The 21,516-nt window shown below is 68.9% G+C and overlaps 3 protein-coding genes across 3 annotated transcripts; all 3 read right to left on the bottom strand.

Moving 5' to 3' along the window:
- Positions 1 to 771: 771 nt before the first annotated feature.
- On the bottom strand, positions 772 to 2,061 carry HCRT (hypocretin neuropeptide precursor). The gene is made up of 2 exons (XM_075774869.1): positions 1,986 to 2,061; positions 772 to 1,399 (listed from the first exon to the last, which is right to left on the bottom strand). Exons 1-2 carry the CDS (start codon positions 2,059 to 2,061, stop codon positions 933 to 935), a joined length of 543 nt encoding a protein of 180 aa, XP_075630984.1. The 3' UTR covers positions 772 to 932.
- LOC142605034 (inactive phospholipase C-like protein 2) lies at positions 1,978 to 15,771 on the bottom strand. The gene is made up of 6 exons (XM_075775067.1): positions 15,478 to 15,771; positions 6,745 to 9,234; positions 6,334 to 6,537; positions 5,702 to 5,777; positions 3,771 to 3,880; positions 1,978 to 3,567 (listed from the first exon to the last, which is right to left on the bottom strand). The coding sequence occupies exons 1-6, from the start codon at positions 15,667 to 15,669 to the stop codon at positions 3,382 to 3,384; spliced, it is 3,258 nt and encodes a 1,085-aa protein (XP_075631182.1). The 5' UTR covers positions 15,670 to 15,771; the 3' UTR covers positions 1,978 to 3,381.
- A 1,633-nt stretch (positions 15,772 to 17,404) lies between these two features.
- GHDC (GH3 domain containing) lies at positions 17,405 to 21,187 on the bottom strand. Its single transcript, XM_075775139.1, has 8 exons — positions 20,873 to 21,187; positions 20,618 to 20,748; positions 19,937 to 20,513; positions 19,526 to 19,709; positions 19,359 to 19,430; positions 19,098 to 19,231; positions 18,848 to 18,936; positions 17,405 to 18,505 (listed from the first exon to the last, which is right to left on the bottom strand). Exons 1-8 carry the CDS (start codon positions 21,093 to 21,095, stop codon positions 18,305 to 18,307), a joined length of 1,611 nt encoding a protein of 536 aa, XP_075631254.1. The 5' UTR covers positions 21,096 to 21,187; the 3' UTR covers positions 17,405 to 18,304.
- Positions 21,188 to 21,516: the final 329 nt, after the last annotated feature.

Here is a 21,516-nt window from a genome sequence, read left to right as displayed (position 1 = left end):
TCGGCCCGGCCCGGCCCGGCCCGCCCGGGGCTCCCGCCCCGCCCCCGCCCCGCCCCGGGCCCTGCGCGCCGCCGGCACCGGGAGGGGCCTGGGCACCGGCGAGCACCGGCACCCGCCCGGGGGCAGGTCGCTCTGTCCCGGGGGGGGCACCGGGCTGGTGGCGCCGGGACCTGCTCGGCAACGGGACCCGCCGCACCGGGACCTGCTCGGCACCGGGAGGCACCGGCCCTCCCGGGGTCTACGGAGGCTGGGGAGGGGCAGGACCCGGCTGCTGTGGGACACCAGCCCCAGCCCCACCACAGCCCCGCTTCTCGGGGTTCTGCCCCGGGCACAGCCAGCCCGGGGGCTCAGGGCAACGCTGCGCCCTGCGGGACCCCCTGAGAGGCACCCAGGGGTGACAGGACCCAGCCCAGGACCCTGCGTGGGGACGGGACAGTGGGAGGGCAGCGGGGTGGGGTCAGGGACGTGTGGCCACAAGAGGATCACCTGAGGCTCGCTGGTGCTGTGGTGGGGGATGCTCTGAGCCCTTTAGGGGGGCTCCACAAACACCCTCCACTCCCGGGAAGCCTGGTCAAGGCTCAGTTCACCCCAGCCCTGGTCCTGCATTCACCCAGCTGAGCCCACGCACGCCCCCAGTGCAGGCACCGCAGATGAGCACATGTCCAGGCATCACAGACAAAGGCACCACCCTCACCGGCTGCCCCATGCGGAGCTGCGACCCCCCGGTCCCTCCCCAGAGAGAAGGCAGAGCCAGGTAACATCAGGCTACCATTTATTGTAAAAGGCCAGCGGTGCCTGCGGTGCCCTGAGCAGGCTTGGCCAGGGCCAGGAGGAGGTATGTAAAAGTGCTATTTACACCGAGCTCCGGGCACGCATCCCCAGGGTCCGACCCCCCAGGGATCCCCTCCCTGCTCCCACTGCCCCCACCCCTCTCAGTAAAAGCTCTTTGCAGCTCCCTGGGCCTGGCTCTTGGTCAGGTCCTTCCCCGAGTGTCCCTGGCACTCCCTGGGGCTAGCGGGGCTGGCATCAGTGCCCCGCAGGGCTGGCATCGGCTGGGCGTCCGTACCCGCGGGGCAACCCGACGTGTCATGGCAGGTGGTGCCAGGGTGCTCCCCGCGCTTGCCCATGGTGAGGATGCCAGCGGCATGGTTGCCGGAGCTGTGCAGCAGGCGGTAGAGCCGACTCTGGAAGGCCGGCAGGACACTTTTCCTCTTGCCCAGCGTAAGGATGCCAGCGGCATGGTTGCCCATGCCGTGCAGGAGGTCATAGATGCGGCAGGAACAGGTCTTCTGCTGGCAGCACTCGGGCAGGTTCTGCCGGGCAGCGGTCAGGGAGCAGAGCAGGAGCAGGAGCAAGAGGCAGGCAGCTCGCTGGAGCTGCCGGAGCAACAGGCAGCGTTAGTGCAGGGCAGCCGGCAGGGCCGGAGAGGGGGGGCTGCAGAGCCCCAGGGCTGCCCCCCCGATCCTGCTGCCATGCCACACAACTGTCTCGTCTCCCATCCACCCCGATTGCTGCAGTGCTGCCTGCTCATCCCTGCTGCCGCGGGCGCACAGCCCCACACCCGGTGTGCACCCGGAGTGTCACCCTTCAGCACCCTGGGGCACGGCCAGTACTGCACCCCCAGGGGAGCCAGAAGTGCTGCTCCCTGCACCCCCCCAAGACCCAGCGATCATTGCCCCCACACACGCTCTGGCCAGCAGCCAGATGCAGGTGCCCTCACCGGCACGCCTGCCATGCTCCGGCACAGGGCAGCCATGGCCAACACCCTCCCCTTGTCACCGAGCGCCACGGGATGAGCAGTGGGAGCACCCACGCTCAACGCCGCAGGCACCACATGCCCAGCTCCATTCTGAGGAGCCCATGTGGGGCTGAGCCCCCCGACCGGCTCCTGGCTGGCATCGGGGAGCCCTGGGGAGTTGCCGTGCACTCGGCGCCTCCCAAGGAACCATCCAGGCCCTCCTGCACCCCCAAACCCACATCCCAACCTCCTCCCCCATTGCTGCCCTCCTGGCCCTGCGGGCTGCAGCGACCCAGCCCCACCTTGGCGTTGGGCACCTCCATCCTTCCCGGGGTCTTCAGGCGGCCGAGCGGTGCTGGGGCATGTCCTGCCGGGCAGCCGAGAGCACAGCACCCTGGGCTGCCCACCGCAGCCGCTGCTTTATAGGGCCTGGCACAATAGAGCTGCCAAAAATACCGTCGGGGCCAGGCGGGAGCGGCCGGTCTCTGGGAGACGCGGGCGCGCTGTGGCCGGTAGCTCGGAGACCGGCCAGGCCTTTCCCCTCATTTGCAGCTCCTCATTGTGTGGGTGCTGGCAGGCCGGACGTGGCCGGAGTGCGTGGCACTAATGAGGACGTAATTGCCCGCGGGCCCCGCGGCCGGGCCGGCACAAAGGGGCCGAAGGTCTCCGCGTTGTGGAGGTGCCGGACTGCTCCCGACGCAGGTCCGGTGCTGGAGGCCCCATTAGGCTAATTACCTCCCCAAACAAAGGGGCGTCAGGCAGCTGAACGGCTCCGTGACGTGGGGAGCCGTCACCCTGTGCTCAGCTGGTGCCAGAGGAGGGATGGTGCCACCAGGGTCCCTGTCCCCAGTGCCACTCTCTGTCCCCTTCGGTGACCCCATCCCGCCTTGGCCCCACGCCACGCGTGCGGAGGGAGCAGCATGGCACCAGGGTGGGTCTCACACTCTTTATAACGCTCCACGGCCCTGGTCCAACCCCAGACCGCCTCTCACCCATGGCCTGCGCCCCCTCACCCTGGGAGGAGAGCCCCCCCGTTTCCCTGATGCCAGAAGCCACATCAGCTGCCCAGGCTGGTCTGAGTGGCCCCCCCAGCCCCCTGCCCGCTGCACCCCAGAGCCTCCCGGCCTCTCTGCACAGTGGGGGATGCCAGGGAGGGGAAGGGACCCGCTGCCCTGCAGAGAGGGGACAGGGACCAGCCAGGACCCTTCCTGCCAGGCAGATTTTCCCCGAGGCCAGCGAAGGTAAAACCTGCGGCCCTGGATGGGGGCAGGAGCCCAGACCCGAGGCTGCTTTTACAAGGAGGGTTGGGCACAGCAGGCTGGGGGTACATGCACACAGGTACCAGGGTGCCAGCATCCCCGCCAGCCCTGCAGCAGGGCGCTTACTCCAGAAGCGGATGGAGGGCATGGATGAGGCCCCGGGAGCTCGGGGGTGCTGATGGGAGCAGGGATACCCCTCCCCGCTGGGCCCCACCGCAGCCCCTCAGCATGACAGAGCGCAGGCACCCAGCCCCGCGCACGTCCCTCCACGCGCACTGAGCCTGCAGGCAGGCAGCTGCCCGTCCGTGGGCAGGCTGGGGCTCCCTGGTCCTGGCTCTGGGGCCAGGGGGTGCTCAGTCCGGGCCCCCGAGCCCCAGGCCAGGGTCAGCAGGATGCCGTGTCGCCACCTCCTTCCGTCTCGGGGATGGGCTCCAGCGGGGCGCGCAGCCTGGAGGGTTCTGGCGAGGCCGAGCCGTTCCTGCCAATGCCGCAGGACTGCCCCGCGTTGTGGATCTGCCACAGGTTGTCCAGAGCCTCCGCCTTGGCGTGTTTGAGGAGGTCAGCCTGGCCCTGCGTGGGGATGGGGCATCAGGGGCCGGGGTCCGACGGAGCACGGGCTGCCCCGCTGGCCACCGGCCCACGAGGGGCTGCGGGGGGCTCGCTGGGCACAGGCACCGCCTGGACCCCTGAACTGGCCCACGCCGTCCCCAGCGGTCACGGAGCATCTCCCGGGTGCGGGTTGGGGAGGGGGCCACACAGCCCTCGTCCCTCACCTTCAGGACAGTGATGTTCCAGGCGAAGCTCTCCAGCGCCTTCTGCAGCTTGCGGCCCCGCAGCCCCTCCTTTGTCTCGATGCGGTGCAGCTCCTTGTGGAAGTCCATGCCTGCGCAGACCCCAGCGTCGCTCAGCAGGTGCGGGGCCGTGTGCACGGGGACAGCCACCACCCGCCACGGACAGGGACAGAGCTGGGGGGACGCCCTTCGCCCGGCACGGGGGAGCAGGCTGGGTGGGCTCCCCGCTGCCCCAGCAGTCCCGAGCCTCCTCTGTGCCAGGAACGACGGGCCGACAGAGCCCCCGCCACCCTGGCACCACACTTGGCCCAAGCCATGCTTTGCACACCACGGCCCACCCAGGGGGGCTCAGAGCAGGGCTGCCAGCCCCCCCCCGCCGCAGCGTGGGCCCCCGCGCCGTGCACCGCGTGATATCCTCGTGAGCGGGTGCTATATTTACCCCTCCTGACGCAGCACCGGCTCCAGGCCCACACGAGGGCTCCCACGCAAGCCTGCTCGCCCACGTGCTGTCAATCAGCACACCCCCAGCCCCGCACCCCCACCCGCAGCCAGCACCTCCCTGGACCCTGCAGCACCCACCAGCCGGGCAGGGGCCGGGCCAGTGTTGCAGGGGCTTGTCGGCAGCACAGCCGGGGTGAAAGCGGGGACAGCCAGCACCCCGGGCATGGGGGTGGGGGTTGCAGCCCCCCAAACTGCTGCCTGCCGCCGCCTTGAGGGGCTGGGTGGAGGCAGCAGCGGTGGCTGCACCCCCCAGAACCCCTCTGCCCCGCGACGCCCCCCCTGCCCCCTCAGCACGCAGCAGCGTGGGTCACACAGCCAAAGCGGTGCTGGAGGGTGCAGAGCCCACCCATGCCCTGCACCCTGGCCTTGCAGCCTCCCACCCGCTGCAGCTCCCCCCGGGGCTGGCAGCGATGGCAGAGCCAAAAGCCAAGAGCTCGGGGAGATTTCCGGGCTGCCGTGCCGGCACGGAACAAACAGGGCTGCTGGCAACAAGGCTGGGACTGGCTGGGGGTGGCGGAGCGGGGCCCCCTCCTTCCTCCCCAGCCCCTCCAGCTTCTGCCACCTCCCCCAGCCCCACAGGGAACCCACGCGAGCCCCCAGGCCGGCAGCCCCTCGTGCACCTAGGGGTGGCCAGGGCTATCCCTGCCGGGCCCTGGCCCACAGAGGGGCCATGCAGCCGCCGGTGCCTGGAGTGGGGCCGGGGGTCCCGGGCAGCCGCCGGGGTGGGCGCAGGACTGGGGGGAAGGACCGGGGCAGGCAGCCGGCAGCACCTGCCTGTGTGGGTTCAGCCATGTGTCTTGGAAGTCGTAACATTCAGTTGCCACTTCCACCGTCAGCCCCAGTCTGTTATTTCTGGCGCTAATTATATTCTGGCGTTTGGCAGTTAATGACTCTTCCCCGCTTCCTCATCAGCCTCCTCCGCTCCTCTCCCTTCTGCGCAGCCCATCCGCCCAGCACCCTGCCCCAAGCGCGGGTGGCCCCACGCCCCAGCACCCTGGCGGCACCCGGCACCAGGCAGCTCCCGCGTCCACCTCGTGCTGCCGGGACATGGGAAAACCGCAGAGCCGGGCTCGGGGCCACCCCAGCCAGAAATCACTCTTCCATGGCTGGCTGACCCGGCTGCTCTGCTGCTGAACTCTGGCCCTGGCACGCACCTACCCGAGGTGCAGACACTCACCCCTCGTCCTCTGCCACACACCTACAGGCATGCACGCGCGTGGCCAAAAATGCCGGCATGCTTGGCCATGCCCATGCCCAGGTCAGGAGCCTGGTGCCAGACCCCCTGAACCGAGCCCTGTGGGGACACGTGCCCTCAGCCCAGTGCAGAGGCACGGCCCCCCCGTGCCCGTCCCCCCAGGGATGTGCCCAGCACGGAGCAGCCCCAGGGCTGAGCCTGCTCTCCCGGGACCCACCTGCCTGCTGTGCCTGGATGAGCTTGCCGTACACCGCGTCGGCGGACTCAATCAGCGTCCGGCTGGTCTGGATCATCTGCGGAGAGGGGCGGCGTGAGGAGGTGGGGAGCCCCTGGCCCCCACGCGCTCCCCCCAGAAGAGCAGATGGGGAGAAGGGGCTCGGGTAGGGACTGCCCCTCACCCCGGAGCGGTGGCCGGGGTCTGGCCCTCCTCACCCCTCCGCGCACAGCCAGGTGCGGTGTGACCAGCGCCTGGCCGGCGGCCAGGTCCCCCTCCAACACAAAGGAAGGAAGTGGCTCCGGCTGCGGCTATTAATGGGATTTCTCCCAGCAGGCAGGACTGCAGGACGCCCCGCCAGCCGGCCCCGGCACAGGGTGCAGGCAGCGCAGGCAGGGGGATGAGGGGGACGGGGGCTGTGGGGTCCCTGGGCTCGTACCCAGCTGGGCATGCCTGCGCCTTGATGAGCCTCCTCCCTGGGCAGCCCCCTGCCAGCCCCCCACCAGCTTTTCCCTGCACTGGGATGGGTGCAGCGAGTTCGGGGTCCCCCGTCCTGGGCAGGGTGGTGGCCCCAGTGCCACCGGCTCCACTGAGCATCCCCGCAAGGAGCCGAGCCCCAGTGGGATGGCACTTACCGTCTCGTAGGCAGTGAGGACCTTGCGCAGCAGGTCTGGGATGGGGCCCTGAGCCTCCATGGGGGGGTACTGCTCTGCCAGGTTGAGGGTGACGCTGGGTGTGCTGTCACTGTGCAGCAGCCACGCGGCCACTGTCAGGATGCACTGCTTCATGTTGGCGGCGGGCGTCAGCCCACACAGCTCCTTGAAGGAGACCAGCGCGTTCTGCGGGCAGAGACTGGCATCAGGGGCTCAGCTCTGGAGAGCCCCAAGAAACACCCAGCAGGGAACGGCCCCATTTATCCCAGCTCTCCACTCCGGACAAGGCATCCCCCAGGAAGAGCGGGGACATCCGGGCTCCCCGCTGCTCACGGTTCAGCCCCATCCCCCCTGCACAAGCCAGGTCCCCCAGTGCCTCCGCGGGGTCTGTACCTGCACGTTCTCCCGCAGGTCGGTGGCCTCCCGCAGCGGCTGGGTGGCTGTCCGGAAGACCTCATCAATGGCCTTGATGCCGGTGGTCTTGGTGGAGGTGTACTCCCGCACCCGGCGGCCCCGGCGCCCCGCCAGCCCCCGGCGGTGCCCCTTGCCCCCGCCGCGGCGGTCGGTGATGGCCACGTGCACAAAGAGGGTGGCGTGGGGCAGGGGCTCCCCGGCCAGGGACTGGAGGGGGACGTGGCGGTAGCCAGGCTGCAGGCACTCGAAGGGGATGGTGTACTGGGCAATGAACTCGTCCCCGATGTAGTCGTCGTCCAGCACGACGAAGCGCAGGACGGCCAACTCCGGCAGGTTGATCTGGAACTCCAGGCTCTCGTCGAAGACAGGGTTGTCCCCGCTCTGCAGGGCCGTCTTGGTGCGGTGCTCGGCGCAGTCGGCGGGGATGCCGTGGATCTCGGCGCAGACGTAGGGCTCCACCACCTCCCCCTTGGCCCCCGAGCCCTTGGGCTTGGGCAGGTTCTGCCCACTGATGACCTTGAGGTGCAGGAGCTGGGCAGGCACCCCGGGCAAGGAGTCCTTGGCGTTTGCACTGAAGTAGGAGACCTCCTCCCGCATGATGGCTGGGCGGAGGACATAGCCGCAGGCCCCATTCTGCCGGAACCAGCCCGCGTTCAGGTCCATCATGAGCCCTGGTGTCTGGTAGTTCATGGCCACCATCTGGCAGCCACACTTCCAGAAGTCCTGGGGGTTCATGTTGCTGGCGTCGATGCGCATGGGGCTGGGGTAGACGCGGGAGAGGAACCGCTTGTTGTAGCTCACCAACTCGGCTGGGCACTCATTGGCAAAGCGTCCCGCCTCCACCTCGCTGAAGGAGCACATCTCCCAGTAGCGCTGCCCACGCCGCGAGCTCTCGAAGTCCTGGAAGGGGACGGCCTGGCAGAGGCTCACCAGCTCCGAGAGCTCCCGGCTCAGGCGCACCCGCCGCGGGCCACCTCCCTCTGGCACCTCCTGGTCCTCCTGGCCCAGCCGCCGCGCCAGCTCCCACCCTTCCTCCTCGTCCGACACCTCCCCCTCGCTGTCCTCGCAGCCGGGCGGCAGCTTCTTGCCCTTGATGAGGATGCGGCCCTTGAGCTGCTCTGGGGAGGGCAAGTAGGATGCCGTGGGGTTGGGGGGCTCCAGGTACAGCTTCTCTCCCAGTGTCTTGCGCAAGCACTGGGCGGCAAGACGCTGCTGGGGGGCCGAGCAGCGCACCACCAGGCAGAGGATGAGGGGGTAGGCGGAGGCAGCGAAGGCGTGCTGGTCGATCAGTCCCACCACGGCACGGAAGGGCACGCAGGAGGCCGCCGAAGGGCTGGTGTAGACCACGGGCTCGCCCTCGGGGCCATCCCACAGCACCAGCTCGATGCTGCGGCAGCCCAGGCCCAGGGCACTGATGTAGCCGCTGATGTCCGAGCGGCCCCAGAAGTTGTCCTCCAGCAAGCAGGCGCTGTGGGCGGAGCTGATGTAGTAGTGGGAGAGGGGCTGCGCCATGTCCTGGCACACTTTGCGGTGCTGCGGGTCGAAGATGGAGCAGTCGGCGGAGAGCAGGTAGCGCGTAAAGCCGTCAATGGCCAGGTAGCCCTTTTCCCGGCCCTCCTTGGAGGGCTCGTATTTGCCGACGATCTCCAAGCACTTCTCCTCCGTCACCCCCTCCATGCCCTGTTCCACCTCCAGGAACATCAGCAGGTCCTTCAGACCCAGGTACTCCTTGTTGCTGGAGAACTGCACGAGCAGGAAGAAGATCTCAGGGCGGGTGCAGAGCTCGCAGTACGCCTCCACGAAGAGGTCACAGGCCACCTCCGCACCGGGACGCTCGCTGGCCTTCTGCAGCTCCTTGAACTTAAGCTCGATGGTGGAGGTCTTCATGCCTGGGTTGAGCGCTTTGATCAGCTGCACGGCCCGGGACACGGGGATGCGGCCAGACTTCTCCAGGTCGGCAAGGTCAAAGACGGAGGAGATCCAGGAGGTCCGGAGGCTGGGGTGGCCGGTCCCGGGTGCCTCAGGGGTATGCTTCCCATAGGACACCAGGTACCGGAGACCCATCACCCAGGCGCTCACCACATCAGCTGAGCTGGCCACCAGGTCCAAGGACTCGTAGTTGTCTCCGTAGATGATGGAGAAGGCGCACTCGTCCGGGAACTGGTCGGAGAGGCCATTGCTGCGCAGGACCGGCGTCTTCTTGCCTACACGCACCTCTTTGACTGACTTGATCTCAATCTTGGCCTTCTCCGAGTCCTTCTTGGAGGGCTCCCAGCGCACAGAGCGCATGTCAGCGTCCAGCACGAAGAAGCGGCTGTACATACGGGAGTTGGAGCGCACTTTCTTCAGCTCACAGCCCTCCAGCATGAAGGAGATGCAGGCGGCCGTGCTGTTGATCTTGCGGTCGTTGGGCATGGTGCTGAAGGACACCGTCTTCTTTTTCTGCGGCGGCCGCTGCCGGGAGCCATCCTGCCAGGGTGGGAGAAGGGGGCAGAGCCATCAGGGACGGGGCAGGCAGCGTGCACCCCGCCAGCTCCCAGCACCCTCCTGCCACACGCTCTCCCCACCCCAGCCCCCATGCACAGCGCAGCACCCCAGGGTGCCCCAGCGTTCCCCAGGGTGCCCCAGTGCCATGCGAAGTCCAGTCCGCCCCAGTCAGACCCTCTCCCCAGAGACCGGGAGCCGGCTCCAGCCCTGGCCTCCCCCACAGCTCACTGCCTGGCTTATTTTAACTCCGCTTTCCTTCCTTCCTTCCTGCTCCCGGCCCTGAGCCGGATCCTTCCCCACTGCTCACTCACCCTCGGAGGCACGGCCATGCACAGGCAGCCCAGCATGATCCCCATCTCCCCGGTCTGGGGGCACCGGAGGAAAAACAGGCGCCTGGCAGGACCAGCCTGTGCCCACAGCAGCCCCATCCCTGCAGAGGGGCACACGCCACGGCCTCTCACACCTTCCCCTGCGCCCCAGGCACCGATCCCAGGCACCATGGCAGCAGGGTGCGAGGATGCCTGGGGCACCCCGAGGCGATGCACGGGCAGAGCCGCTCCCAGAGAGCCCCAGACAGACCCCCCCACTCTGTCTGCCAGGGAGAGGTGCAGGACTTGCCACCTGCAAGTGCCACACGCTGGGGACAAGCGCAGCCCACGGCCCCGTCCCGCAGAGCCCACGGTTGCTGCTGCCTGTACGGGGTGACAGGGGGTACGGGCTGTCTGCTGCCTGCACCCCGTGCCCGCACTCTGCCCGTACCCCTGTGCCAGACCTGTTCCTCAGCAGGGAAGAGGGACCCTGCTGCCAAGGGGTTGGAGGGGGCGGGGGATGAGGGGGAACAGCAGGGCTGGGAGCATATTATGGGATGGATTTCATTAAGTAGTGCAGCAGGAGGAGATTTAATCCACTTCTTCAAGATTATGGTGAGTCACCTCTAATCCAGTGGTGTCTCTGGCAGAGGCAGGTCCTGCCCAGCTGCCCGGGTTGGGGACGAGAGGGTGACCCCCTCCAGCACCCCGAGAGCTTCCACACCTCCTGTGCGGGGCTGTCGCAGAGCGGGCCAGTAGCCTGGGCCAGCACGTCCCCGTGCCTCACTCTGAAGGGTCTGGATCTGCCCCCGTGGCACCAGGCAGCCCTGGCCCAGGGGAACAGGGACAGGTCAGGCAGGCGGCCGGCCAGTTCACCCCGGGGGTGCCCAGGACACAACGTCCTGGGAAAGGAGGAACCAGCCCCAGCCCTTGGCGCTACGCTAGAGCCGGCTGGATCCCGGGCAGGGGGCACTCAGCGGGCGGCAGCACCGTTCTCTGCAGCCTCGCTGCCCGCTGGCAAAGGCCGACCCCGCTCAGCCCCACATTTCCCCCAGCTCGGATGCAGGAGCTGTTTGCATCCTCTCACTGCCAGATTGCTCCGGGGAGCCGGCTGAGCGCCAGGACCCTGTCTCCGTGCCAGCCATCTCCCGGGGGGGGGGGGGGGTGGGGGGTCCCCTGCTCAGCTGGCTCCCAGGCCCCCCAGCCAGCAGCAGCTGCCCCCTCTCCTCTGTAGCCTCCCCAGGCAGTGGGGTGGTGACGCATGGCATCCCCCAGAGCCCCACCATCCACCTGGGACAATCGCCCCCAGGGCTGAACCAGGGAGCCACCCGCCAGGGGCCACCGTGCCAGGGTGCAGGACCCCGGCCAGCCCTGGTCAGCGGGGAGCTCGGCGGCAGGTCCTGCCATCAGCCAGCCCTGCGGAGAAGGACTCGCTGCCGGGACGCTTCCTGCAAGCAGCAATCTGAGCACCCCACTGATAGGGAGCCCCAGACCTCGCCACCCCCACCCTCCGCCCCCCCCCCCCCCCCCCACCGTGATGGCTGGCACCAGGGAGCAGCCCCCTCCTGCCCCAAGCAGGACCCCCACACTTCTCCTCGCCCCGGCGCACCCCACCCCGGGCGGCTCCGCACGGGGCCCCACAGCCGAAAACAGGAAATCCATCCGGAAAGGAAACACGGGCGGGGGGCCTGCGTGCACCCAGTGCCTGGGGACCTGCCTCCAGCTGCACCCACTGCAGGCTGCCAGGCCCACCTCTCCAGCACCAGCCCCGCTGGGCCGTGCCACCCCCAGCTCAGGGTACAAAAAATCAAACACCCTTCCTGCAACCCCCCTGTCCCCTGGGGATGGGGCAAGGGGAGGGGGTGCCTGCTGCAGTGCTGTAGGGTACAGATGCACGGCGCAGACCAAGCGTGCCCCGCGGCAGATGGGCTCTGCTCTCACCGGCCGCACAGGTGAACCTCAGCGGGCACCACTGCCACCCCGCTCCAGGAGCTCCCAGTGTTTGCACCCAGTGAGCCAATGGCTCCAGCCGTGTGGGGCCTCCCGCCCGCAGTCGCCCACCGGCTTCACAGCCCGGCCTGGGGAGCAGTGGGGAAAAGCCGCTGTTCCCCAGCAGCCCATCACACAGGCACTTTTCCAGGCAGGCTTCAACCCTGGGGACGCCCTGCTACGTGCTCTACGAGGCATGGGCAGAGGCGGTACAGGCAGGAGCAGCGCAGGCAGCCGGGGCCACAGAGCTCCATCAGGTCATAAGTAGGTCAGCAGTGGAGGCAGGAGGACGTGGCACCCATGGCCACGGGAGCACGGAACATCCCCAGCCACAGGGCAGGGATCCGGCAGGAGCTGGGCATCCCACACGCTGTGCCACCGAACAGGCAGCAAGCACGCAGGGCTCTTGCCAGCACTGCCACACACATCACACCCATGGCCCAGCTCTGTGGAAGGAAGACGCACCAACCGTGATGCCGATGCTGACCATTGTGTCAATGGCGAGCGCGGGCATCCGGCTGGGCACGGCGGGCACGTCCGAACCCAGCTGCCTGCGCCCTGCCCAGCTCTGCAGCGTGTGCTAAGCACCTCTTCAGCCCATTACCTCCTGCGATTACCTACCGTGCCCTGGCAAGCGCGGTAGCCCTAATCTCAGCTGCCACGTGACCGCTGTCATTACCCGGCCAAGCAACCCGCTCCCAAGCATGGGGACGGGGAAGGGCCCGTCAGCCGCCCCTCCCTTCCCGTTATCCCCCGAGGCCTGGCTGGGGGGGTCCCCGTCACGCAGCAGCTTGTGACAGCAGGAGACAGAGGAACCGAAAGCCTCTGGGGCTGAGGCGTCTCAGCCTGACCGTGGCTCTGCTGCCCAGCCAAGGGAGCAGGACTGCCGCCGCCCCGGCAGCAGGACCCTTCTCCCAGCCACGGAGCACACGGTGGGGCCGTGTTTCGCTCAGGGAATGGGGCTCTTCCCCAGCCTGGCTGTGACGTGACTCATCCACCGCCGGTTTCCCCAGGTCCCGGTTCTTCCCACTGCCCCCATGCCGGGCTGGGCAGCGTGAGCAGGGATGAGGGCAGCAGGCAGCAGCCGGCAGCACCGGAGCGGAGGCAGTGGGAGGCCAGGCACAGCCAGGGCTTTTCTACCGTCGTTTGTTCCCTGCCAAGAAGATAGCGAGTGACACATCCACTCCCCGCGGCACCAGCTGCTGCTACCCAGTGAGGGGCCGTGGAGCCGGAGCCCCACGCAGAGGCACCGCACGGCTCCTGAGGCTGGCGCGGGATGGGGAGGGGACCCACAAAGGGGACAGGACAGGGGGGCGCTGGGCAAGGGTCACCTCCTGCAGCAGGGAGGTACAGATCCAGTATACCCCCCAGTCCCACTCCAGCATCCTCCCAGCTCACTGGACCTCCAGACTGCTCCACTTCCAGCCTGAGAAGAAAGCAGGCAGCAGGTCCTCTAGCCAAGGCGTGGGGATGCCACCCTCCCCATCGCTGCCCGGGGCCAGCTCTGCCACCACCCAGCACGGCCAGCCCCGGGCTCCCCCTGCCCCAGCACAGCTGCTGATTCTCACTTTCAGATTCACTCCTCCAGCCTTTTCTGGAAATCCCAAAAAACAACAGAGCCTGCAGCTCTTCCTGCGTGTGCCTGCACCTCTTCTTGTGTGTGCCTGCACTTTCTCAGCAGCCAGCCCCTGCCCAGCCTGCTGCCCCACTGCCCGCAGCTCGTTTGTGCCCTCACTCCAAGCTGTAGCTGGGCTTATGGCACTGGGCCCCCTCCCTGCCCCACAGCCCCCGCGCCGGCACCGTGGCTGAGCTGCGGGTGCAGCCCCTGGCTCCCACCCACCACCGTGCAGTGGGAGCAGCGAAGCTGCTGCACACCCCACAGCACGGGACCGGCCTTGGCCTTCCCCAGGGATTTGGGGTCAAGCAGCTGCTCCCCAAGTCCTGCTGGGGCCGGTGGGGGACCCGAGGTGCTGGAGGTCCCCACGGACCCTTCCTGCCACCACCACCTTCTCCTCAGCCGCTGTGCAGAGCCGGTATGAGCTGCCCCTCCAGCCAGGGAGAGCCCAGGCACAGAGGGGTCTCGGCCGGTGGCGGCAGAGGGGCTGGGGGAGGATGTGCTCTGTCCCCCATCCCTGCCCGGGGACAGGAGAGCTGCGCTGGGGAAGCAGCGGGACTGCTGCCTCCAAACAGGCGAGGGCAGGAGGAGCACAGCGTGGGTGGCTCGTGCCTGCACGGTCCCACAGGCAGCATGTCTGCCCACTGTCCCCTGCCCACCAGCCTCAGCCCAGGGAGGGGCTCAGCACACTCGGGGTCCTGGGGCACAGACAGGCTCAGCCTGGGGAACTCACGTCTGTGAGACTTGGGACTTGCAACCCTCCAGCACCAGGGCAGGATCAGGCCCTGGATGGACTCGGAGATGCATGATGGACCAGCACAGGCTGGGGACATCAGCCAGGTCCAACCTGCTCCAGCGCCAGCGCCCTCCCCCACCAGTACTGGCCCTGGGCCACCCGACCTTCACGTGAGGCCAAATCCCGCGGTGACGCACGGCGGTGACGGGGGATGTGCCCAGCCCCAGGGGGAAGCAAGGGGTTCACCTCCAGCCCACGGTGCCCACGGCGCCCACGGCTGGTTCCCGGGCAGAGGGCGGGGAGACGTGCTGTCCAGCCCCGGGGGGGGCAGGAGACCCCAGCGAGGTCCCCAGCGAGGTCCCCAAGGAAACTGGGCACAGACGGTGCACTGGCACCGGCCTCTGGCTGCACAGGAGCACCGGGAGGTCTCCTCACCATCACCGCGTGGGGCACAGCCCGGCCGCTCTCACAACAGTTTGCAGCAGGCGCGGGCAGGGGCACAGGGTCCCTCCAGCCACCCTGAGGAGGGGCTGACACCTCTGCCCAGGGAACCGGGTCCCGGGGGCAGAGGGACCGGAGCTGGGCCGGCACCACGGGAACAGCCCCCACACCGGGTATTAATAGCACCGGAGCAATCCCGGCTTAAAATAGACTGCCAGGAGTGGGGAGGCGGCTCCCGGGCGGATGCGACCTATTGTGTCAGAGAGCATCGCCGGCATAACCGCAATTAGGGGGGTCTCATTTAGGAAAGCATGCGTGTTACCCACTGCCCACCCACGTGGGAGACCCCCAGAGCCCCTCTCTGGCCCACGGCCTGGCCGGTGCCCTCGCCCGGGCACAGCACGGCTCCGGGGAGGTGTCGGGAGCTGGCCAGGCCGGGCCCAAGGCTCAGCGCCTTCGCAGGAGGCAACAACGGGAAAGCAGAAGGTGCTCAGGAGCTAGGAGCAGGAATCTCCTCACCGGCACCCATGGGTGCCCTGAGCAGGACAGGGCGATGCTGAGGTGCGGCTCCCACGGCAGCAGCGGCAGCGTGGCCGTGCGGGGGGATGGCGGTGGCTGGACGGGGCGATCCACAGCCACGCAAAGAGGACAGGCCTGGCCCGGCAGCGCACGAAGCCTGAGCCAGGCTTTGCCCTTGGGGACCCGCGGTACCGGGCAGGGCGAGGGGATGCCGTGCCGGCCCTGGCAAGGGCAGCCCCGGTGAGCCCGGTGCCGCGGGCAGGGAGCAAACCCCGGCGCCCGGCCGGACGTGCGGGTGACCCCCGGGCACCGATCCGGGGCTGCAGCTGCCCCGCGGCTCCACAAACCCGCCCCGCGGGTGCGGGCAGTGCCCGGCCGGGCACGGCGGGAGCTCGGGGCGGGGGGGGGGGGGGGGGGGGGGGGGCGGCGGGCACGGCGGGCCGGTAGTGCCGGTGCCCGTTGGCTCCGGGGTCGGGGGACGCGGGGCACGGCTCGGCCCCCCGAGCCCTGCGCAGGTGCCGGGCGGCGCCGGTCCCGGGGGACGCCGGAGCCCGCTCCGGGACGGGGACGGGAGGACGGGAGGGCGGGAGGGACCGGGGCCGGTGCGGGGCTCTCACCTTCATGATGCTGGCCCGGGGCGCGGCGGGCGCAGGGCTCCGCTCCGCCGAGTCCTCGCGGCTGCTGCTGCCCGAGCCCGAGCCGGGGCTGCCGCCGCCGCCGCCGCCGCTACCGCCGCGGGGCCCGTTGGGCAGCGGCGCGGCGGGGCGGGGCGAGCCCGGCGGCGGGGCGCCCCGGGGCCCCTCCGCCATCCCCCGCGGCCTCAGGGCAGCGGCCGCCGCGGGGCCCCGGGCGCCCCCGGAGCCTGCGCCCGCCGCCGCCGCCGCTGCGGGCTCAGTGGCGGAGCGGGCGGGAGGCGGCGCGGCCGGGAGGAGGGGACGGGCCGGGCCGGGGGCGGGGACGCGGACGGGGACGGCGCGGCCCCCCCGCCCCGGGCTGCAGCGGCGGGGAGCGGGGACGGGCACCGGGTACCGGCACCTCCCGCCGCCGGGCCCCCACACCCCCCCCCCACCCCCGGCCTCCGCCCAGCGCCGCAGCGCCCGGGCCCGGCGGCCGCCCCATCCCGGTGGGACCCCGGCCAAGCCCGCATCTTGCAGCCGGGCACCCCCACCCAGCCCACGCCCTGCAGCCTCGTACCCGAAACGAGCCTGCACCCTGCGCCCTGGCACCCAAACCCAGCCCACGCCCCGCAACGTTGGTACCTGCAGCCTGGCGCCCAAAACAGCCCTGCACCCTGGCACTCTAATCGACCTTGCACCCTGCAGCCTGGCACCCAAATTTACCTTGCACCCAGCAGCCCAGCACCCAAACCGAGCCTGCGCCCTGGCACCCAAACCCAGCCCACGCCCTGCAACCTTGGTACCTGCAGCCTGGCACCCAAAACAGCCCTGCACCCTGCAGCCTGGCACTCGAATCGACCTTGCACCCTGCAGCCTAGCACCCAAATTTACCTTGCACCCTGCAGCCTGGCACCCAAACCGAGCCTGCACCCTGCAGCCTAGCCCTACCTAGCGGGGCACCCCCTTGCCAAGCCTGCAGCCTCCAGCGGGGTCAGCACCCAGGCAGGGGCAGAGGGCAACTAGAGCCGGCACCGCCACGCTGAGCTGAGCAGCTGCCGCCGCGTGAAGCCCTGGGCCAGCACAGCTCTCCCGGGCAGGGGGCTCGAGGGTTTTGCTGTGGGACCGGGTCACTGCTGGGCCTCTGGGAAGGGCTGTGCTTGCCCTGGGTGCAGGTGACTGCAGGGCGTGCGTGGCACAGGCAGCAGGACCAGCAGCCCCTCTGGGGTCTTAGGGCTGGATTCAGTTGTGCAGGTCTCTGCCAGCGCAGGGCTGCCCGTGAGCCCCCCCATGGACCCCCCGGAGCCTGGCTTCACCACCCCGGCCTTTATCCAGCCACCACGCATCCCACTCCCCACTAAACCCCAGCCCGTACCCCACCGATGCCAGGCACACCTGATGCTGGCTGGCCCAGCACCAGTGTCCCCGCTACACCGGCAGCAATCCACGCTCACAGCCACCCCAGGCATGCCTCCCCCCAGGTGCAGGCACCACTTCTCCCCTACTCCTCCTAAGTGGGAATTTTGCTCCAGGCTTTTTTACAGGCAGGGATGGGGGGAAGGGGCCTTAGCCCTGTTTTTTAACCCTGGCGGAGGTTTTGGCTGCGCCGAGGGGATGCTTTGTGCGGACCCTGTTCAAGACATTGTCCTCCGCCAGCAGCCTGGCTTGTCCCCACCCCGGCAGCAGCTGCCCGCACAGCAGGTTCTCCAAGCACCGTGGCTCACTAGCCCTTGAAATAAATCTTAACAAGCAGGAGGGGAAAGGACTAGTCCCTCCCGCCTGGTACATTTGTGCCTCAAAGTCACAAACAGCCTGATGCTCCCAGAGCCCCAGCCAGCCGCTGAACTGGTTAAATATTCATGGCTGCCCCTTCCCCAGGACCCCAGAGGAAACAACAGCAACTTCTCAATCACCAGAGCAGAGTCAGGGCTGTCATCAAGCAATCTCTTTAATGAGGATTAAAAATAATAGTACAAAAAAAAAATCAATCCCAGAGCGCTCCCCTTTCTTTATTTTTGAGAGATAATCCTCCTTTATTTTGCTTCTGTTTTTTAAAACGTTAAAAGCAGCCCTTGCTGGAGCTTATTGCCTCCCAAACCAGCAGACATGCACTGCAGCCTGGCAGAGGGGCTGCTCCACAGCAGCTGGCACCCGTCACCACCGGCCACCCCGTGCCCTGCCTGCGGTGTCCCTGTCCACAGTGTCCCTGCCCCCAGTGTCCCTGCCAGGGGACAAAATGGCTCAAGGCCTCAGAGCTCAGCGCAGGGATGAGCCCAGCTCCCGCACAGGCCTGAGGCTCCACTGCTCCTCCTGCTCCTGGGGAGGTTTTTGCTGTCTCCCCTGCACCAGCTGCGGGCTGTGACGGCTGAGGAGTCCCTCAGGAAAGGCACGGGAACCCACACCGCTGCGGCTGCCGGCGGGGACTGCCAAGGCACTGAGCAGAGCAGGGCAAGCCATGGCCGCCGGTGGCCCCGCGATGCTCACAAGCGCCCACGGTCCCACCCTGCGCCCAGAACAGCCCTGCAAAGGGCCAGGTTTGCTGGTGACTGCCTGGGGCTGCGCCCAGGGCTGGCATGTGCTGCAGGTCCTGCTCCATTGCTGCGGGCAGCACCAAGGGGGGTGCCCACCGGTGCCCGGCATCTGCCAGCACCATGGAGCAGGGGAACGGTTGAGCTCGCTGGCTCCATCCGCTCAACTCAGCCAAACCCTCCGGGGCTGGGCACTTTCGCCCTCACACCCCCTTGCCAGGGACTCGGGTCCACTCCCTCCTCTGAGGGCACACGCCAAGCGAACCCTGGGGGCGGGAGGGCTGCAGGACCCCTGGGCTGCCCTAGGAGATAACAGTGTTCTGGATGAGCTGCAGCAGCCGCTCCTCCCGCAGGACCCTGGGCATGGGGACGGGGGAGCCCAATGCCTCCCGCAGCCGGGCAAAGGCCCCGGCCCCCACCAGGTGCAGGCGCAGGGGCCCGATGCTGCCCTTGAAGCGAAAGGACTTATAGATGGGGAAATCCTCCTGCAGACACTGGTCCAGCTGCAGAGAGAGGGCAGGCTGTCCGTGCTGGTCCGACACTGGCTGTCCCAGTGGAGCAGCCATCACCCCCCACAGCGCCCGGGGCCCGCCGGTGCCCCCGCAGGGCAGGGCAGGGCCAGGCTGTGCCCGTGCCCCCCAGCCACCCCCCCAGCCATCCCCCCAGCCATCCCCCCCACGGCGAAGCATCCCCGAGGCCCTGAGGCTGCCGGGCCAGCACCGCCACCGCGTGGCTGTGGCCACCCCGCTGCCTCGCCTCCCCGCCTGGCAAGGTGCAGGCAGGGAGACCTGCCTGCCTGCCTGCCTGCAGGATCTGCCCCGGGGCAGAGCCCGTGTCTCCCTCACCTTGTAGCGCTGCCCCTCCGACAAGTCCCGCAGGCCCCGCAGCTCCACGAACACCTCGTAGTGGGGGGCGCAGGCCCCCGAGGAGGCACCTGCAGCAGCACCGTGATGACGCTAAAGCTGCCCGCAGCCCCCAGCCCTGCCAGGCCCAGGCAGCCCAGGGCCGAGCAGGGCGCAGGAGGGCTGGCAGAGCCCTGGGCACCATCAGCTGCACTTTTGGGGGGATTCAGGCATCTCTGGGGGGGGGACTCACCCAGCAGGGCACTCTCCACACAGACATAGTCGACCAGGCGAGCACCCGGCCACATGCCCACGGTGCGGCACAAGCTCCGGAAGAACCGTTCCTCGGAGATGCTCTCACCCCGCACGCTCAGTGCCTGGCTCTCCCTGCGGTGCGGGGGGCCAAGGTGGGCGTCCTGTGCCGGGGGTGCTGCCGACACCATCCCACCCAGATCCCGCCCAGCACAGGGTCCCCCACGCAGCCCCCCGAGGTGAGGGACAGGGGTGTCCTCACCTGCGCATGGGCTCCACCACAGGACACTGCTTGTGGAAGCCGGCCACCCTCAGCACTTCCCCGGCATGGCACCTGCGTGGGCAGGGGGAACGTGAGAGTGGGCAGTGCTGGGCGTGTGGGGCTGGGGTGGGCAGCCCCCCGGGACCACCACAGCCGGGAGGAGGCACCTGTACTCTCCAGGCCGGGCTGTGAGGACCAGCCCGTATTCGCGTCCCTCCCAGAGCTCGCCCAGCAGCACTGTCCGTGGCTCCTCCTCAGCTGGCCAGGGCAGGAACTCGCAGAAAGCCCAGTCAGGGCACAACAGGAATCGAGGTGCTGGCTCCTCAGGCCACAGGTTCACACCGAGCAGGGCTGGGCAGAGGGCAGCGCATGTCAGCATGAGCCCCAGACTCCCCCCGTCCCTGCCCACACAGCCTCAACCCCCTCCAAGGGACAGAGCTGTTCTCGGACAGCAGACAGGTCACTCCAAGGAGGGATGTGGCACAGAGATGCACCCACGTCGGCAGGGGAGGGTTGTGTTGTCATAAGGCAGCACCCGGGGCAGGCCCTGGTGACAGCCCCATGCAGGGGACACTCACCTCCCGCCGTCCGGTAGAATGGGCAGTAGAACGGCAGCCCCTTGCAGTCGCCCTTGCGGAGGGCATCGCAGTACAGCTGCTCTGTTCCATATGCCGTTCCCACCACCACCACCTCCAGCTGCGGCCACAGACGCTGCACGATGCCCTCGAAGCCATGGGCGCACTCTGCCTGGAGCTCAGCCGCTCTGGTGGCATCGGGGACCAGCAGTGCCTGCAGTCGGCTCCGCGCATCCTCTGGCAGCCCGGGCTGGGGGCTCAGCCTGCCCAGCGCCAGGTCCTGGGCCAGCGCAGGCCAGCCGGTGTGCAGGGCTGCCAGTGCGTCATGCAGCTCAGCAGCCAGCCCGACCTCCAACACACGCAGAGCACGTGCCCGCAGGGCGAAGAGCAGCTGCACCTGCAGAGCAGCAGCGCGCGAAGGCAGGGCACCCGCCTCAGCCGGGGTGCAGTATAGGGTGGGCAGGGGCCAGCCCGCTGGGGTGCAGGGGTGGCCAGGCGTCCAGGAAAGCAGAGCCGTGCCCCGGGGGGCCAGTGACTGCGGGAAGGCGGTGCAGAGGGCATCCAGGTAGAGCAGGGACCCCTGCGCGGGGAGAGGTGGGGGTCAGGCGGGGCAGACCAGGGCGGCAGCGCGGCCCTCACGTGTGGGGTGCCTGCGCTCCCCTCTCTGCCCCATTGCCCCCGTACCTGCAGAGGGGGGTCGGTGCCCCAGCAGCTGCGGAGCAGAGCCCAGGGGTGCAGCGAAGTGACCTGACCCTCTGACACCCCATCGGGGCAGCTCTGCCCCAGGGGGTGTCGCTCCCGGAAAGCCTCCGAGTCTGCCGAGAGAGGCACGGGATGAGCGGGGGGGTGCGACCCCCGGGACACACACACACACACACACACACACACCCCCCACACACCCCCCCCATCCCCACCCGTCGCTCCGCCGCCCCCTCTCACCGCGGGCCGTGCCGGGGGGCAGCAGCCGCCGCAGCCGCCGCTCCTGGCTGAGCCGCACCTCGCTGCCCAGCACCTCCAGCCGCCGCCGGTACCAGCCCGCGGCGCAGCGCAGCGCAGCCCGGACCAGGCGGTGCCGCAACGCGGGGGCGGCGGGCAGCGCCACGGCCACGGTCACCACCACGGCCACGGCCACGGCCACCGCCACGGCCACCGCGGGCAGCATCCCGGGGCTCGCACCGCCGCCCCCGAGGAGAGACCCGGACACCGGGACCCCCCCCCCTTGTCCCCCGCCTCGGGCACCGGCCCCGGGCCCGGCCTCCCCCCGGCTGTTCCGCCTCCGGCAGAAATGACGAGCAATGACCGCGACCGGCACCGCCCCCGCCGTCAGCTCCGCCTTTATTTTTATTTTCATTTTCTACTTTCTGCAAAAAAAAAAACAACGCGGCCGCGGCCCCCCGCCCCGCAGAGAATTAAATCGCAATGAAAACCCAAGAGCAAACCCCTCCCTTCTACACACCGCGGCAAGAGAAAGTTCCTTCTTTGAAAAAAAGTAGTGCAATTTGTCTGTTTTGCTCTAGTTTTTCCCCCAGAAAACGTCCCCAGACTCCGGTCCCCCGGTATCAGCACCAGCCCCCCCCCCCAGG

This window comes from Balearica regulorum, chromosome 24, assembly GCF_011004875.1.
Source record: "Balearica regulorum gibbericeps isolate bBalReg1 chromosome 24, bBalReg1.pri, whole genome shotgun sequence".
NCBI lineage: Eukaryota > Metazoa > Chordata > Aves > Gruiformes > Gruidae > Balearica > Balearica regulorum.
The sequence above is the reverse complement of the archived record's forward strand: the minus strand, read 5'-3'. Positions and strand labels throughout refer to the sequence as shown.

Excerpts from the sequence above, each read along its gene's own strand:
- HCRT (XM_075774869.1), bottom strand. The coding sequence starts at position 2,061 with ATGGAGGTGCCCAACGCCAAGGTGGGGCTGGGTCGCTGCAGCCCGCAG. Across the intron at positions 1,400-1,985 it reads GGGCAGCAATGGGGGAGGAG|AACGCTGCCTGTTGCTCCGG; the intron begins GTTGGGATGTGG and ends CTGCCCTGCACT.
- GHDC (XM_075775139.1), bottom strand. The coding sequence starts at position 21,095 with ATGCTGCCCGCGGTGGCCGTGGCGGTGGCCGTGGCCGTGGCCGTGGTG. Across the intron at positions 19,431-19,525 it reads GCCCGGCCTGGAGAGTACAG|GTGCCATGCCGGGGAAGTGC; the intron begins GTGCCTCCTCCC and ends CTGCCCACGCAG. Across the intron at positions 18,937-19,097 it reads TGTGGAGAGTGCCCTGCTGG|GTGCCTCCTCGGGGGCCTGC; the intron begins GTGAGTCCCCCC and ends GTGCTGCTGCAG.
- LOC142605034 (XM_075775067.1), bottom strand. The coding sequence starts at position 15,669 with ATGGCGGAGGGGCCCCGGGGCGCCCCGCCGCCGGGCTCGCCCCGCCCC. Across the intron at positions 9,235-15,477 it reads CCCGGGCCAGCATCATGAAG|GATGGCTCCCGGCAGCGGCC; the intron begins GTGAGAGCCCCG and ends CCACCCTGGCAG. Across the intron at positions 6,538-6,744 it reads ACCTGCGGGAGAACGTGCAG|AACGCGCTGGTCTCCTTCAA; the intron begins GTACAGACCCCG and ends CTCTGCCCGCAG.